Source organism: Danio rerio, chromosome 25 (genome assembly GCF_052040795.2).
Source record: "Danio rerio strain M-AB ecotype USA chromosome 25, GRCz13ab, whole genome shotgun sequence".
Taxonomy (NCBI): domain Eukaryota; kingdom Metazoa; phylum Chordata; class Actinopteri; order Cypriniformes; family Danionidae; genus Danio; species Danio rerio.
In genome coordinates this window covers 37,585,001-37,600,000 of record NC_141045.1, presented here as the reverse complement: position 1 = coordinate 37,600,000, position 15,000 = coordinate 37,585,001, and the positions used below count along the sequence as shown (strand labels likewise).

General features: G+C 37.7%; 2 protein-coding genes across 23 annotated transcripts in view; one reads left to right on the top strand and one right to left on the bottom strand.

The window, feature by feature from the left end:
- cdk10 (cyclin dependent kinase 10) overlaps positions 1–5,558 on the top strand; it is a 19,103-nt gene extending 13,545 nt beyond the window's left edge. For 2 of the 20 annotated variants that reach the window (XR_015525720.1, XR_015525727.1), the window contains exons 10-14: positions 3,057–3,180; positions 3,286–3,425; positions 3,758–3,810; positions 3,918–4,371; positions 5,229–5,558. Coding sequence is in view for 2 of the 20 variants with exons in the window: in XM_087310743.1 (XP_087166869.1) it covers positions 3,057–3,180; positions 3,286–3,425; positions 3,758–3,810; positions 3,918–4,012 (412 nt within the window). In the remaining 18 variants the exon portion in view is untranslated. Of the gene's footprint in view, positions 1–3,056; positions 3,181–3,285; positions 3,426–3,757; positions 3,811–3,917 lie in introns of all 20 variants that reach the window. The other 18 variants (XR_015525718.1, XR_015525726.1, XR_015525712.1 and 15 more) reach the window with 16 other exon arrangements.
- Positions 5,559–5,851: 293 nt separating this feature from the next.
- vps4a (vacuolar protein sorting 4 homolog A) overlaps positions 5,852–15,000 on the bottom strand; it is a 16,648-nt gene continuing 7,499 nt past the window's right edge. The window contains exons 9-11 of one of the 3 annotated variants that reach the window (XR_015525847.1): positions 13,554–15,000; positions 12,890–13,352; positions 5,852–8,694 (exon numbers count right to left, since the gene is read on the bottom strand). The exon at positions 13,554–15,000 is cut by the window's right edge and continues 202 nt beyond it. Coding sequence is in view for 2 of the 3 variants with exons in the window: in NM_001076609.1 (NP_001070077.1) it covers positions 12,776–13,030; positions 14,983–15,000 (273 nt within the window). In the remaining variant the exon portion in view is untranslated. Of the gene's footprint in view, positions 8,695–12,757; positions 13,353–13,553 lie in introns of those variants that run through there. The other 2 variants (XM_087311138.1, NM_001076609.1) reach the window with 2 other exon arrangements.

The following is a 15,000-nucleotide window of genomic DNA, read 5'->3' as shown; positions in this document are numbered from 1 at the left end:
AATGCTTTTTTAAATATAATGCTTCTGTATTTAAGAAACTGTTATGATTGTTTATTATATATAGAATATTTATTAGCAATGTTGCCATCAATATAGCCAATAAATATAGCCAAGAAAGAAAGAAAGAAAGAAAGAAAGAAAGAAAGAAAGAAAGAAAGAAAGAAAGAAACAACAGCATGAAGAAACACTTGAGGGTGAGTGAAAGTTCATTTTAGGGTGAACTATCCCTTTAAGAGACCGCTTAAGATTTAGCTTCTCTTCATTTAATGGCTTTAAAAGAAAACGCTTATTATTTAGAGCTTTTTAAGTCAAGAGCAAAACAAATGTGCAGTGTGTTCATGTTTATTTCAGGAAACGCAACCTCTGTGTTTATCTTCAGAAGAGAAAACCATTTTTAGTGTACCATCTCTGATCGAGCGAGTCAGGTTAATTGAAAGTGTTCAGTTTGTCCTGGGGTCATCATCACCGTCATCATCGAGTATTCGTCACACACAGACCTGGTTTACTTGTGGTGTTTAGCTCAGTGTCAGATGATCTGATCAGCACAGGACAGCACACAGAGATCAGACTGTAGATTTGGCAGGAGAACAGCGGCTCTCATGGATGTTCTCTAAGCACATTCTGAGGACACCATTCCTGGAGTACAAAACGTTCTGATTACCAGCTGACACTGAGCTAAATGATAGCTGCAAACTGTAGTCGACACATTCGAAGTGGATTAAAAAAAAAAATGTGGGGGAAATTGATTTGAAAGTACTGCATTACAATATTGAGCTGCTTCCCAAATAAACTAACAAGCTGCTTTACTTACTTTTTATGCTAAGTAATGCGTTCTATTACTTTCGAGTTACTCTTTCATACCTGCCTGAGGCTTGAACTCTTTCAGCATTTGCAGGATGTTTTTCTTTTTTGAAATGGAGGAGTTCTGCATTTAACAACACTATAAATAACGAGAATACTGAAATGTACGGCTCTGCCATCTTGGTTTCTGTCTGTTCCCGCGGGGAGCTCATTTTCCTGTTGAGCGTGATTCAACGTGATTACAATAAAAATAGTGTGCTGAATTAAAAGCGTATTAATTAATCTAAAAATTTACTCAAATATATATATATATATATAATTTTTTTTTTTAAGTAATGCGCTACTTTACTCGTTACTTAAAAAAATATAATATTATTATATAATTTGCTTTACTAATGTGTTACCCCCAACACTGGACAAGAATAGTTTTAGGAGGAAAGGTGTGTGTGCGTGTGTGCGTGCCTGCAAGCGTATTAAACTAAATGATTAGCCATGCTGTTACATTTGAAATCTTGTTTAACTGAACAAGGAAATTAATTTCATTATTATTATTATAGTTGTTAATATGAAAAGTTTTTTTTGGCGATATGTGGTTTTATTTATTTATTTTAATTGTTTAAATATTTTTTTTATATCATTAGCCCCCTAAGATATTTTTGGCTGAACACTAGTATTTTTCAAAACAGTGTAAATAGAGTAAAATATTATGTATTTAAAAAAAAATAAAAAATTAAATTAATGGATGGAAATGTTGAAGAATTCTCTATTAAAAAGCACTTTGGAAATATTTGATTAATAATAAAAAAAATAAAAATTTACCAAGAGTAATAATTTAACTTAATGTCTTACTAATTACTCATTTGAATTGTGTATATATATTTACTGTCATCATGGCAAAGATAAAATAAATCAGTTATTAGAAATAAGTTATTAAAAATATTATGATTAGAAATGTGTTGAAGAAATCTTCTCTGTTAAAAAGAAATTGGGGAAAAATAAACAGGAAGTTATAATTCTGACTTCAACTGTTCATATGTATATATATTTACTATATTTATATATGCACTTACAATATCGGGCAAAAGTTTGGGGTCAGTTTTTTATAGTAAATTATTAAACATAATTATAATATTATAATAAATGAAATTCTGTTCATCAAGGCAGCGTTTATTAAATGAAAAAAAATTTTAAATTGTTAAATATTATATATTTATTACTTATTGTATGTAGTTTCAAATAAAATTAATTCTCCAATCATTATTTGCTTTTATTACTATTACCATTAATAATAATAATAATAATAATAAATATTAGAGTGATTTCTGAAGGATCATTTGACTCAAGACTGGAGTAATGAAGCTGAAAAATAATCTTTAAAATAACTGGAATAAATGACTAAATTAAATGATAAACTACTGTTGAAGAGTAATTTTAAAGTGCAATAACATAATTTTTAATTAAATAAATGCAGCTTTGGTAAGCAGGAGAAGCTTATTTTAAAATCCTTCTGACCACAAACTTTTGACCAGTTGTGTGTGTGTGTGTCTGTCTGTCTGTCTGTCTACAGTTGAAGTCAGAATTATTAGCCCGCGTTTATTTTAACCCTAATTTCTGTTTAATCTAGAGAAGATTTCTTCAACACATTTCTAATCATAATAGTTTTAATAACTCATCTCTAATAACTGATTTATTTTATCTTTGTCATGATGACAGTAAATAATATTAGACTAGATATTCTTCAAGACACTTCTATACAGCTTAAAGTGACATTTAAAGGCTTCACTAGGTTAATTAGGCAGGTTAGGGTAATTAGGTAAGTTATTGTATAGCGGTGGTTTGTTCTGTAGACTATTGAAAAAAATTGCTTTAAAGGGGCTAATAATATTGACCTTAAAATGGTGTTTAAAAATTTAAAAACTGCTTTTATTCTAGCAGAAATAAAACAAATAAGACTATATATTATCATACTATAAATAAGACTGGATATTATCAGACATACAGTAAAATAGCCTTGCTCTGTTAAACATCATTTGGGAAATATAAAAAAAAAATTTAAGGGGGGTTTAAACAATTTTTATCTACATAAAAGCACTTTTTTTTTTTTCAATCCTGTCCTGATGACCAGAATAATCCTGTTTTTCCAGTTTTCTGCTTTTGATCATGTGGACCAAACATATGAAATAACACAAGCTACATTAAACAGACACTGTTGTCCAGCATTAATGAAGTGAAGCGTGTGTGTTTTCATCTCTCAGGGCTGTGGGCTGCATCTTCGCCGAGCTTCTGGCTCATAAACCCCTGCTGCCGGGAGCCTCAGAGATCCAGCAGCTGGATCTGATCGTGCAGCTGTTGGGAACGCCGAATGAGAGCATCTGGCCGGTACTGAGTTCTGACAAAGACTGACAATATGTGTGTGTGTGTGTGTGTGTGTGTGTGTGTGTGTGTGTGTGTGTGTGGCAGGCTGTAATGCTCTGTGTGTTTCAGGGTTTCTCGCGTCTGCCGCTGGTGGGTCAGTACAGTCTGAGGAAACAGCCCTACAACAACCTGAAGAACAAGTTCACCTGGTTATCAGAGGCTGGTCTGAGACTCCTCAACCTGCTGTTCATGTACAACCCGCAGCGCAGGTGCTCCTCACTCACACATCTCCATGCACTTGCTCCAAATCCTCACTAATGGATTGTTTTTAGTCATGTGACCCGTACAGAAGCTGGCGGGACAAAAAAAAAAAACGAGCCGTAATGGCAGCTGCACTGAGATCTCAATAAAACACAGCACAATCTGCTCTTATTCTGTCTCAAGCTACAAAGATTTGGATCTCAAATCGACAGAATAAACCCGAGATAAGATCAGAAGCTAAATTGTGGGCACTTGCGATCCATTTACTGACGTATGTCTGTAACAAAATGTAGCTGTAAAACACACACGGGTTGTTTTAACAGTGCTCTGTTTCTTCCAGAGCCACGGCCATCGACTGTCTAGAAAGTTCCTACTTCAAGGAGAAGCCGCTGCGTAAGTCTAGCCTTCAGACACACACACACACACACACACACATACACACACACACGCACGTTTGTTTGCTCTTAAGCAGGTTTAATGTGATGTTTTGTGTGTTTCAGCTTGTGAACCGGAGCTGATGCCCACATTTCCACATCACAGGAACAAACGCAGCGCATCTGAGACTGAACACCAGACCAAGAGGAGCAAAGTATGACACATGATGCTGTACAGATTAGTCAATATGAGGCTTGGAAAGAAAAATTGATATTCACCCAAACCTGAACATTTTGTCATCAAATACTCACACTTGTCACAAACCTCCTTTTTTTCTGTTGAACACAAAAGAAGATATTTCAAAGATGTTGGAAACCTGTAACCATGAAATACATTGTATTTCATACAATAGAAGTCAATGGTTACAGGTTTACAACATTCTTCAAAATGTACTCTCCGTCAAGCGTTTGCCAGTTTCTTTATGCCGCTAAACACAAAAGAAGATATTTGGAAGAATGTTTGAAACCTGTAACCATTGACTTCCATTGTATGAAATACAATAGAAATCAGTGGTTACAGGTTTCCAGCATTCTTCTGAATATACTCTCCGTCAAGTGTTTTACGAAATACAATGGAAGTCAATGGTTACAGGTTTCCAACATTCTTCTGAATATACTCTCCGTCAAATGTTGGCTAGTTTCTTTACGCTGTTAAACACAAAAGAAGATACTTTGAAGAATGTTGGAAACCTGTAAGCATGAAATACAAAGGAAGTCAATGGTTACAGGTTTCTAACATTCTTCAAAATATCTTCTCGTGTTCAACAGAATAAAGAAACTGGCAAACACTTGACGGAGAGTACATTTTGAAGAATGTTGGAAACCTGTAACCAATAACTTCAATTGTATTTCAAAATGTACTCTGTCAAGTGTTTGCCAGTTTCTTTACGCTGTTAAACACAAAAGAATATATTTGAACGAATGTTTGAAACCTGTAAGCCTGAAATACAAAGGAAGTCAATGGTTACAGGTTTCCAACATTTTTCAAAATATCTTCTCTTGTCTTCAACAGAATAAAGAAACTGGCAAACTTGGAGAGTACATTTTAAAGAATGTCAGAAACCTGTAACCAATGACTTCCATTACGTGAAATACATTGAAAGTCAATGGTTACAGGTTTCCAACATTCTTCAAAATGTACTCTCCATCAAGCCAGTTTGCCAGTTTCTTTATTCTGTTGAACACAAGAGAAGATATTTTGAAGAATGTTGGAAACCTGTAACTACTGACTTCTATTGTATTTCAAAATGTATTCTGTCAAGCGTTTGCCAGTTTCTTTACGCTGCTAAACACAAAAGAAGATATTTGAAAGAATGTTTGAAACCTGTAACCATTGACTTCCATAGTATGAAATACAATAGAAGTCAATGGTTACAGGTTTCCAACATTCTTCTAAATATACTGTCAAATGTTTGCTAGTTTCTTTACGCTGTTAAACACAAAAGAAGATATTTTGAAGAATGCTGGAAACCTGTAAACATTGACTTCCAATCAGTGGTTACAGATTTCCAACATTCTTCAAAATATCTTCTTTTATGTTCAACAGTAAAGAAACAGATGAAGTATTTGGGTGAACTGTGCTGTTAATAATGCAAGATATAATAGTTAGGCTAACTTTTTGTACATACAGTCAGATTGAACTTGTATTGCTTCAGCTTATTACACCAAAACTACATTCCTTTAATGAAATAAAGTATTTAAAGCTGATCCAATGTATTTTTTAGCACTGATACATGTGTGATATTTAACAAATGTTTCTATTCATTAACATGAAATGCCATTGGGTTGATTAAATGCTGTATTATCTTTTTATTTCTGTGAATTTTAAAGGAAATTCTGTGTTGATGATTGGGCTTTGAATACGTGTTTAATAGTACTGATGTAAACAAAAAGCAATGAGAGATATTGATGATTTCAGAATGATTCTTTCCAGTGAGCAACAACAAATAATCATTCTGTGAAACATTAGTTGCCACATAAGAGTCTGTTTACTCACAAAGTTGTTGTTTGGTTGAATTCTCCTTTAATTGAACATCGACGTCACGGCATTCTCCATTTTTAAGAAACTTTTTATCTTTCTCAATTGGAAAATCAGCTTTTGTCCAGAAACACAGACGGCATGTTCAGAATAAACGATCCTTCGGTTAAATCACACCGCTAATAAACCAGAGCTATTGTTAGAAGGCATGTTTAGTTAAGCAGAAACACAGATCGCTTTAAAAGTCTTTTGTTCATCAGTTCAGGAGGTTTTCTGAAAGGCAGCTACTGCTCTATAATACACTTCATTATGTCTGCTCCATCAGGAAATGTTGACGGACGAGTGAAATGTTTGACTTCAGAATCAGCAGGGCGAGAACATGAACATTTCACACTGCAATTATGAAACTAATTGACATTTCTGTCTGCAGAGATAAAAATCATCAGCATAAATGACAGGCTATTTTGTGTGCAAATATTTCTCTGTTAATTCTGGGGTAAATGTAGAGGAGTTTGTTTCCACAACAGAATTCAAATATTTATAAACGCATTATTCTGTCAGAGTTGCTTACTAAAAGACAAAAGAAGCATTTATTTAAGCTTTGTATGTCACATTGTGAATTAAAAGGCTAGTGTGAAATATTTCAATTTGACTTACAAGACAGTCGCAACTCTGACAAAAAAGTTTACATATAAATTGCACAATATCAGCTTAAATATTGAGGAGAAAGGTCAAAATTGTAAATATATTGAAATACAATTGTGAGTGAAGAATTGCACAATATTAACTCAAAACTGCAAGGAAAAAGTGTCTGATTTGTGAGATGCCTTTTAAAGTGCTCAATTTGACTCGCTATTGTGAGGGGGAATGAAAGATAATTGGCCGTAATCTCTTAATATAGTTTTTTTTTTCTCTCGATGTTTTCCTCAGATTATCTTAACCAAAAATAAATAGTAGTAATGAATTGCAGTTTGAAGAAAAAAGATGCAGTTACAAAAAAAATAATAATAAAAATCTTGAAATTAAGTCAAAATGCAAAATACTATTTAAATGAGCTATTTTTGGCCCCCCAAAAATAAACGTTGAGCGGAAATCATCAAAATTGTAAAATATTGCAAGGAAATTAATTTTAGAAAAGCGTAAAATTGCAAAGTAACGACTTAATTTGGAATTAAAATAAACAGTTTATATTGTGCATTTCTTTACTATAAAGAAAAATAAAGTCTCAATTGTGACGGACCTTATAAATTGATAAATTTTATTTAGAATTTTAAAAAATTCTCAAAATGATATTTTTTTTTAATAATATTTTTATCTCAACCAGAAAATAGTTGGGAGAAATTTGGCAATTACAATTATTTTTGTCAATTGCACTTTTTTTTTATTGCATCGCAATTTAATATTGTTAAAAAAATCTGAAAAACTAAATCAAAAAGTGGAAAATACTATTTAAATGAGCTTATTTTGGCCAAAAAAGTTGACAATATGAAGATAAAGATTAAGAGGAAATCTTAAAAATTGTGAAATATTGTAAAAAATAAAATAAAAAAGCGCAAAATTACAAAGTAATGATTCGAGGATTTGAGTTTATATTGTAAATTTCTTTACTGTAAAGAAAAACAGTGAATTTTGAAAGACCTTATAAATACCTTAATAAATTACTATACATTTGATTTAGAGTTGAGAAAAATAAAAAATAAAAAAGTAAAATTGTAAACAAAATTTGACGTCGTCTCTTAGAATGACTTTTTCTCCATTTTTATCTCAACCAGAAAATAAATAGTTGGGAGGGAAAAAAATGTCAATTGCAATAAAAAAAAAACTCAATTAGATATTGTATCACTATTACATAGATATTAATATTAAAAAGTGGGAAAAACAGAATCAAAAAGAGTAAAATACTATTTAAATTTGCTCATTTTGGCCAGAAAAAAAGTTGCACAAAACAGAGATAAATATTAAGAGGAAACCATCAAAATTGCAAAATATTGTAAGAAAATGAACCAAAGAAAAAGTAAATCGCAAAGTAAAAAAATGTATTATTAGGGAAAAAAGTTGCAGTACTGACTAAAAAAGTCACAAATTGCACAAACAGCGGGAAATAAATTTGATTCAAACTCAATATTTTCTGCAATTCTGAGATTTCGATTTTGACTTTTTTGACGTAAGGCTTTCAAAATTACATATATTTTCTTCTCAAAATTATGAGTTTGTGTCTTAATTTAGGAAATAAATCAAATGATGTCAGAATTGCAATTTTGATGGGAAAAGAACGTAACTCTACGATCATCTCAGTTGTTTCTTTTTCCCCTCTGAGCCGCTACATATAAAACAACCCTAAACAATAAACAAAGGATGATTAGTATTAGTCGTTCTGTGGTGGAAACAGACCTCCAGAAAACAAAAAATGTTTGTGAGCTTCACGTTCACAGTTAAAGTGCTGAAATACTGATCTGGACACAGTTAATAATGACGCTCGACAACAATCCAACACTCTGAAAATAAATTAAAATAAATACTCATCTGTGACGGAGCTGAACAGAGGGACGCCTCGTCTAGTTGGATGATTTCAACACAATTTACAGCAAGCTTCATGCTCTGGTCTGTCCAGTGCTTCACCGTTCAGCTGATGTGTGTGTGTGTGTGTGTGTGTGTGTGTGTGTGTGTGTAGTGTCAGATCTGATCACATGCTCCTGCCGTTGGTTAGTTTGGAGTAGAGACGGTAGTCCTGGTCGAGTCGGGACGGCTACATACGGGTGTGCTTCAACCCTCCTGTCCAAAGTCCTCTGTGAACTTCTTGACCTTCAGCAGGTCTTCTGTGTTGACGGTTGGCCGGGTCGTGGCCAGAGAACGCAGCATATCAGACTACATCAAAACACACACACACACACACAGTCATTCACATAGAGAACATGCTGTGAACAGCAGCGGGAAGCACTTTCAAACCAACTCAACTGCTTTGCAAAATGATTCAGTTATGAAGCATTGAAAACAGCACACGCTAGTGACACCTGGTGGCCAAAACTGTGTAAATGCAACAAAACCTCAGGCAGAACATGCATTAGATTTGACTCTTTCATAAATATTGCAACCTGAGAACTTTAAGTATAACCTATAAATGCACTAAGCGTATTATCTAATATTATTCAATGACTGCATAATGTGTTTATCTCAAGCTTATATATTTAAGAGTTTATTAATTTTTTGTTTTTTTCATTTTACAAATGCCTCGTTCAAAATGTCTACAAACTCATTAAGCAGATCTGGTAATAGCTATGAAAGCTGATTTGCCACTGAAGGCGATCTGTATGAAAACGTGGATTTTTATATGTCTTGATCGCCCCAGTGGAAAAGCATTGCATGTTTGCAACATTTTGAAATAATTATAATGCAGCAAAATTAAATGGAGTATATATATATATATATATACATGCACTACACAGTTGTAAGAGTAACAAATAATTTGACTTCTAGTTGATCATTTGTAAAAGTGGCAGATGGTGGATTTTTCTGCTGAATCATCTGTTAATCTGCATCCCAATCATCACAAATACTGCACAAGACTTACTGGAACCAGCATGAACCAAATATTCTCACAGAAATCAGTCAAGTTTGGTGAAGGAATAATCATGGTTTGGGGTTACATTCGGTATGGGGGTGTACGAGAGATCTGCAACATCATCAGCCTGAGATAAAGACATTTGTGCTGCCTGTTACATTACAAACCACAGGAGAGGGCCAATTCTCCAGCAGGATAGCGCTCCTCATACTTCAGCCTCCACATCAAAGCTCCTGAAAGCAAAGAAGGTCAAGCTGCTGCAGGATTGGCCAGCCCAGTCACCAGACAATATAGAGCATGTCTGGGGTAAGATGGAGGTGTTGAAGATGAATCTAAAGACTCTTGATGAACTCTGGGAGTCCTGCAGGAACGCTTTCTTTGTCATTCCAGATGACTTTATTAATCAGTGATTTGAGTCAGAGATGTATGGATGCAGTCCACCAAGCTCATGATGGAGTCAGACACAATATTCATTCTGTCTCCACTGCAGCAGGACTTTATATTCTATACTGGACATTATTTCTGTTCAGTCACAAGACTTTTGTTTAAGCAAAGTCAGACCCTACTGTCCTAATTATTCATTCATTCATCTTCTGCCACTTTTCCGGGGCCGGGTCGAGGGGGCAGCAGTCTTAGGAGAGAACCCCAGACTTTCCTATCCCCAGACACTTCCTCAAGCTCCTCCGGGGGGATCCCGAGGCGTTCCCAGGCCAGCCGGGAGACATAGTCCCTCCAGCTTATCCTGGGTCTTCCCCGAGGCCGCCTCCCGGTGGGACATGCCTGGAACACCTACCTAGGTAGGCATCCAGGAGGCATCCGAAACAGATGCCCGAGCCACCTCAGCTGACCTCTCTTGATGTGGAGGAGCAGCGACTCTACCCCGAGCTCCAACCGGGTGTCAGAGCTCCTCACCCTATCCATAACAGTACGCCCTGCCACTCTTCGAAGGAAACTCATTTCGGCCACTTGTATCCGAGATCTTGTCCTTTCGGTCATGATCCAAAGCTCATGACCATAGGTGATGGTAGGAACGTAGATTGACCGGTAAATTGAGAGCTTTGCCTTTCGGCTCAGCTCCTTCTTCACCACAACGGACCGATACATCGACCGCATTACTGCTGCCGCTGCACCAATCCGCCTGTCAATCTCACGTTCCATCCTTCCCTCACTCGTGAACAAAACCCCGAGATACTTAAACTCCTCCACCTGGCGTAAGGACTTTCCTCCAACCTGGAGGTGGCAAACCACCTTTTTCCGGTGGAGCACCATGGCCTCGGACTTGGGGGTGCTGATTCTCATCCCAGCCGCGTCACACTCGGCAGCAAACCGCCCCAGTGCATGCTGAAGGTCCATGTCTGATGAAGCCAACAGAACAACATCGTCTGCGAATAACAGAGATGAAATCTTGTGGTCCCCATACCGGACCCCCTCCAGCCCAAGGCTGCGCCTTGAAATTCTGTCCATAAAAATTATGAACAGAATTGGTGACAAGGGGCAGCCCTGCCAGAGTCCAACATGCACTGGGAACAAATCTGACTTATTGCCGGCAATGCGAACCAGACTCCTACTCTGTTCATACAGGGACGAGACGGCCCTCAACAGATCGCCTCTGACCCCATACTCCCCGAGCACCCTCCACAGAATGCCTCGAGGGACACAATCGATTGCCTTCTCCAAGTCCACAAAACACATGTAAACTTGTTGAGCATCCCGAGAACCTTCGAGCACCCTGGTGAGGGTATAGAGCTGGTCCAGTGTACCACAGCCCAGACGAAAACCACATTGTTCCTCCTGGATCCCCGGTTCAACCATTGGCCCCTGGCATAGACTTTCCCCAGGAGGCTGAGGAGTGTGATCCCCCTATAGTTGGAGCACACCCTCCGGTCTCCCTACTTAAAAATGGGAACCACCACCCCAGTTCCCCAGTCCTAAGGTACTGTCCCCGACCTCCATGTGATGTTGTAAAGACGTGTCAGTCACGACAGCCCCACAACATCCAGAGACCTAAGAATCTCATCCACCCCTGCTGCTTTGCCACTGTGGAGCTTGCAAACTACCTCAGTGACCTCAGCTTGGGTGATCAGCTGTCTCGGGAGTCCTGCAAGCCAACCAAGCTCTGTAGGACTCCTTCTTTAGCTTGACGGCATCCCTTACTTCCGGTGTCCACCACCAGGTTCGGGAATTGCCGCCCCGACAGGCTCCACAGACCTTACGATCACAACTCCTCACGGCCGAGTTAACACAGTGTCCTAATTAAAGAATTAAAAACCAAGGCATGATCATATTTTATTTTGGTAAAATAAGAGTAATCTAGAGGCCTTTACCTTTCATATAAGCCACTTCTGATACCAAATGATCAACTAGAAGTCAAGGTATTATTATTTGCTGTTCCTAAAACTAAAATTTGGATAGTCGACAGGACTTTTGTCAGGTAGTGTACATTATTATTATGTTGTTAATTTGTGTGTGTGTGTGTGTGTGTGTCTGTGTGTGTGTGATTTGTTAATGGAAAAGAGTGTCCACATATGTATACAGCAAATTTTAGCTCTTAAGTGGCTGTTTTAAACACTTTGAATGTTTTATATTTTGGTACAGAATATTTTCGCAGCATATGAAACGTCCCAAACACTATTTTTAACTGTCCAAAATGGGGGGGAAATGTTGTTTTTACTCTCTGATAGTCAAAACATGTTCATAAAATGTGTTATATATGCATTACAACACAGTCAGGAAAACATGTTTTATGTAAATTGGGACCACGATTCCACATATACTGACATCATTTTCTCTAAAAGCACATCATATCAAAAGATAACACTTAGGTTCCAACAAGCCCAAATAGCAAAGAGAAATAAATAATTCATGTAAAAAAACACTTTGGGCCTTAAGAGGTTAAATTGATTTCCGCACAGTCAGCCATCACTCAGAATAAAATACTTTTTAACCAAAGTAAAATATGAAGAATATTATAAAATAAATGTTTGTTTCTTGTTAAGCGAATGTCTTTTTTAATGCCGTTATCCTGATAATACTGTATAATACATACTTCTATTAAAGATCATTTTTGATTTTACAAAGCAAAACTCTTATGATTTCTGGTAGTTTTGTAACACTAAACCAAAATCAAAAACATTCAGAGTAACATGATGCCAAATATCGTTGAGGACATTGTGAAATAGCTGCTATTGACCTTATTTTTCAATGTGGACATGCGATTTTTTTTTGCGGTTGTTTAAGAAGTTCCGATTCAGCTGCCTACTGGAGAAATGACTAGCAATAATAAACTGCAGAAAAGGGTCAAACTACTCGCTCTATAAACAAGTATTAGCATGAGTATACATAGAAAGCAGAATAATATAATAACACCAAGCAGCAGAACGAGCTGTTTTAATGTCTAAAAGTGATAAAAGCGCAAGTCTCGAGCCAAAAAGATTCAAATGGTTGCGAAGAATAAGGTGAATAATAATGCAGCAGAGCTGATCGTGATCCTCGATATCTCACCATGCACACGATGGGCTCCAGCAGTTTGTCTCCAGGCACGTCCATCCAGGTCATCTCGATGGCCTCGGGGTCACCGGGTGAACACGGGGTCAGCAGGTCATCCACTATCACTGCACTGTTACTGCGGGACGGCCCTCGAACCTGAACCACAACAGCACAGCAACACATTAAGCGGCACCTATGGTGAAAAATCTACTTTTCAAGCTGTTTGGACAGACGTGTGTGTAGGTACAGTGAATAGACCGTCATATTGGGGTGATATAAACACACAGTCCTTTTTTTTTTTTTAATTTAACAACATAAAAACGGTGGACCAATTGGAGCGGTTTTTAGATCGACCGCAACTTGACGTAGCAGTGCGGTCCCCCCGCCCACTAATATTGATTGACAGGCACGCGTCACCATATCCTCAGTTTGTTGTTTCATGTCCGCCATTTTCAGCGTGTGAGTCAAAGTGATGTCACTAGAGCAGGGGTGCTCAATCCTGTTCCTGGAGATCTACCTTCCTGCACAGTTTAGCTCCTACCCTGATCAAACCCACCTGAACCAATTAATTAGGACCTGAAATCCACTTCATAATTACAGACAGGTGTGTTTGATAAGGGTTGCAACTGAAATCTGCAGGAAGGTAGATCTCCAGGAACAGGATTGGCCACCCCTGCACTAGAGGAACACCCTTGCTCTATTTTTGGATGCAAGGCTCATTGGGTTCAACACAAGATCAGCATTCCCCACATGATCGCTCTCATTGGAATTATTGGTTGTAACAGTTTGTTTGTAGTAGGTTTACAAACTAGTGTACTTTTCGCCCAGCCACAATTCAGGACACTTCATATTTCTGCCGCACCATCTGCATAGTTGCATTTTAAATAACATGCGAATGTGTGTGTCTTGTGTGCCGTGTCGCAGCTCTAAGCGGGTCATCCGGTGCCTTAGTCGAAGTTTTTTCAGTGTGTGCGGTTATTAGTCTAAGTGTACAAGCTAAGCACTTGAAACTAGCACACAGTTGGCTGTAAAACTATACAGACACATGATTGTGTACTCTCTGCTTGGTCTGTGTCCGAGTCGTACATGTACGGCTGAATGCTGGTCCTCTCACTCATGCTGCTTCTCTCTGTCTGCCTGTCTGTTGCTAAACACAGTGCGGGGGAGCTCTTGGCTCCGCCCCTTTGTTACGTTGGGCCGGAATTTGAAACTAATTTTAATGTGAAGCAACACGCCCCTAAAACAGCGAGCTGTGTACATGCCCCCAAAATAACACTTTTTAACACATTATAATCAAAAAATCGGAACTGTGTGTTGAACTAAACCTAAACTGACACACTCAGAAGAACCAGAATATTCATATTAACTCAAAAATAAGGGGTGAACTATGTGCCCTTTAAAGCAAACTGCTACTGCTTCACTGGTGTCCACTAGGAGGCGTTCACACTACAACGTTTTTCATTCATTCATTTTCTTGTCGGCTTAGTCCCTTTATTAATCCGGGGTCACCACAGCGGAATGAACCACCAACTTATCCAGCAAGTTTTTATGCAGTTTATGCCCTTCCAGCCGCAACCCATCTCTGGGAAACATTCACACACACACTCATACACTACGGACAATTCACCTGTACCGCATGTCTTTGGATTGTGGGGGAAACCGGAGCCCCCGGAGGAAACCCACGCGAAGGCAGGGAGAACATGCAAACTCCACACAGAAACGCCAACTGAGCCGAGGTTCGAACCAGCAACCTTCTTGCTGTGAGGCGTCAGCACTACCTACTGTGCCACTACCTCACTACACTACAAAGTTTGGAAATGAAATGGATATGTTTTACGCATGTTAAGAGAGCCTCTGACTACAACCTCACTGTTTGTGAACATCAAAATCACTATTTTGTGAAAATGGTGGCGACGTTGTCTGCGTTTATTCATGTTCGGTCAGTAAGTGCGAGTAACTTTTTGGAAGTTTTCGCCAATCAGTGTGAACAGGAGTCAGTGTTGCCAAATGTACATGTTTTAGTGCATTGTGTAAACATTATTGTGCCCTTAGTTCGATCTTTTCGATACGTTGCCAGGATCTGGCCACCCCTAGATGGCAGTGTTTACCTTCTTGAAGTGCGTGGC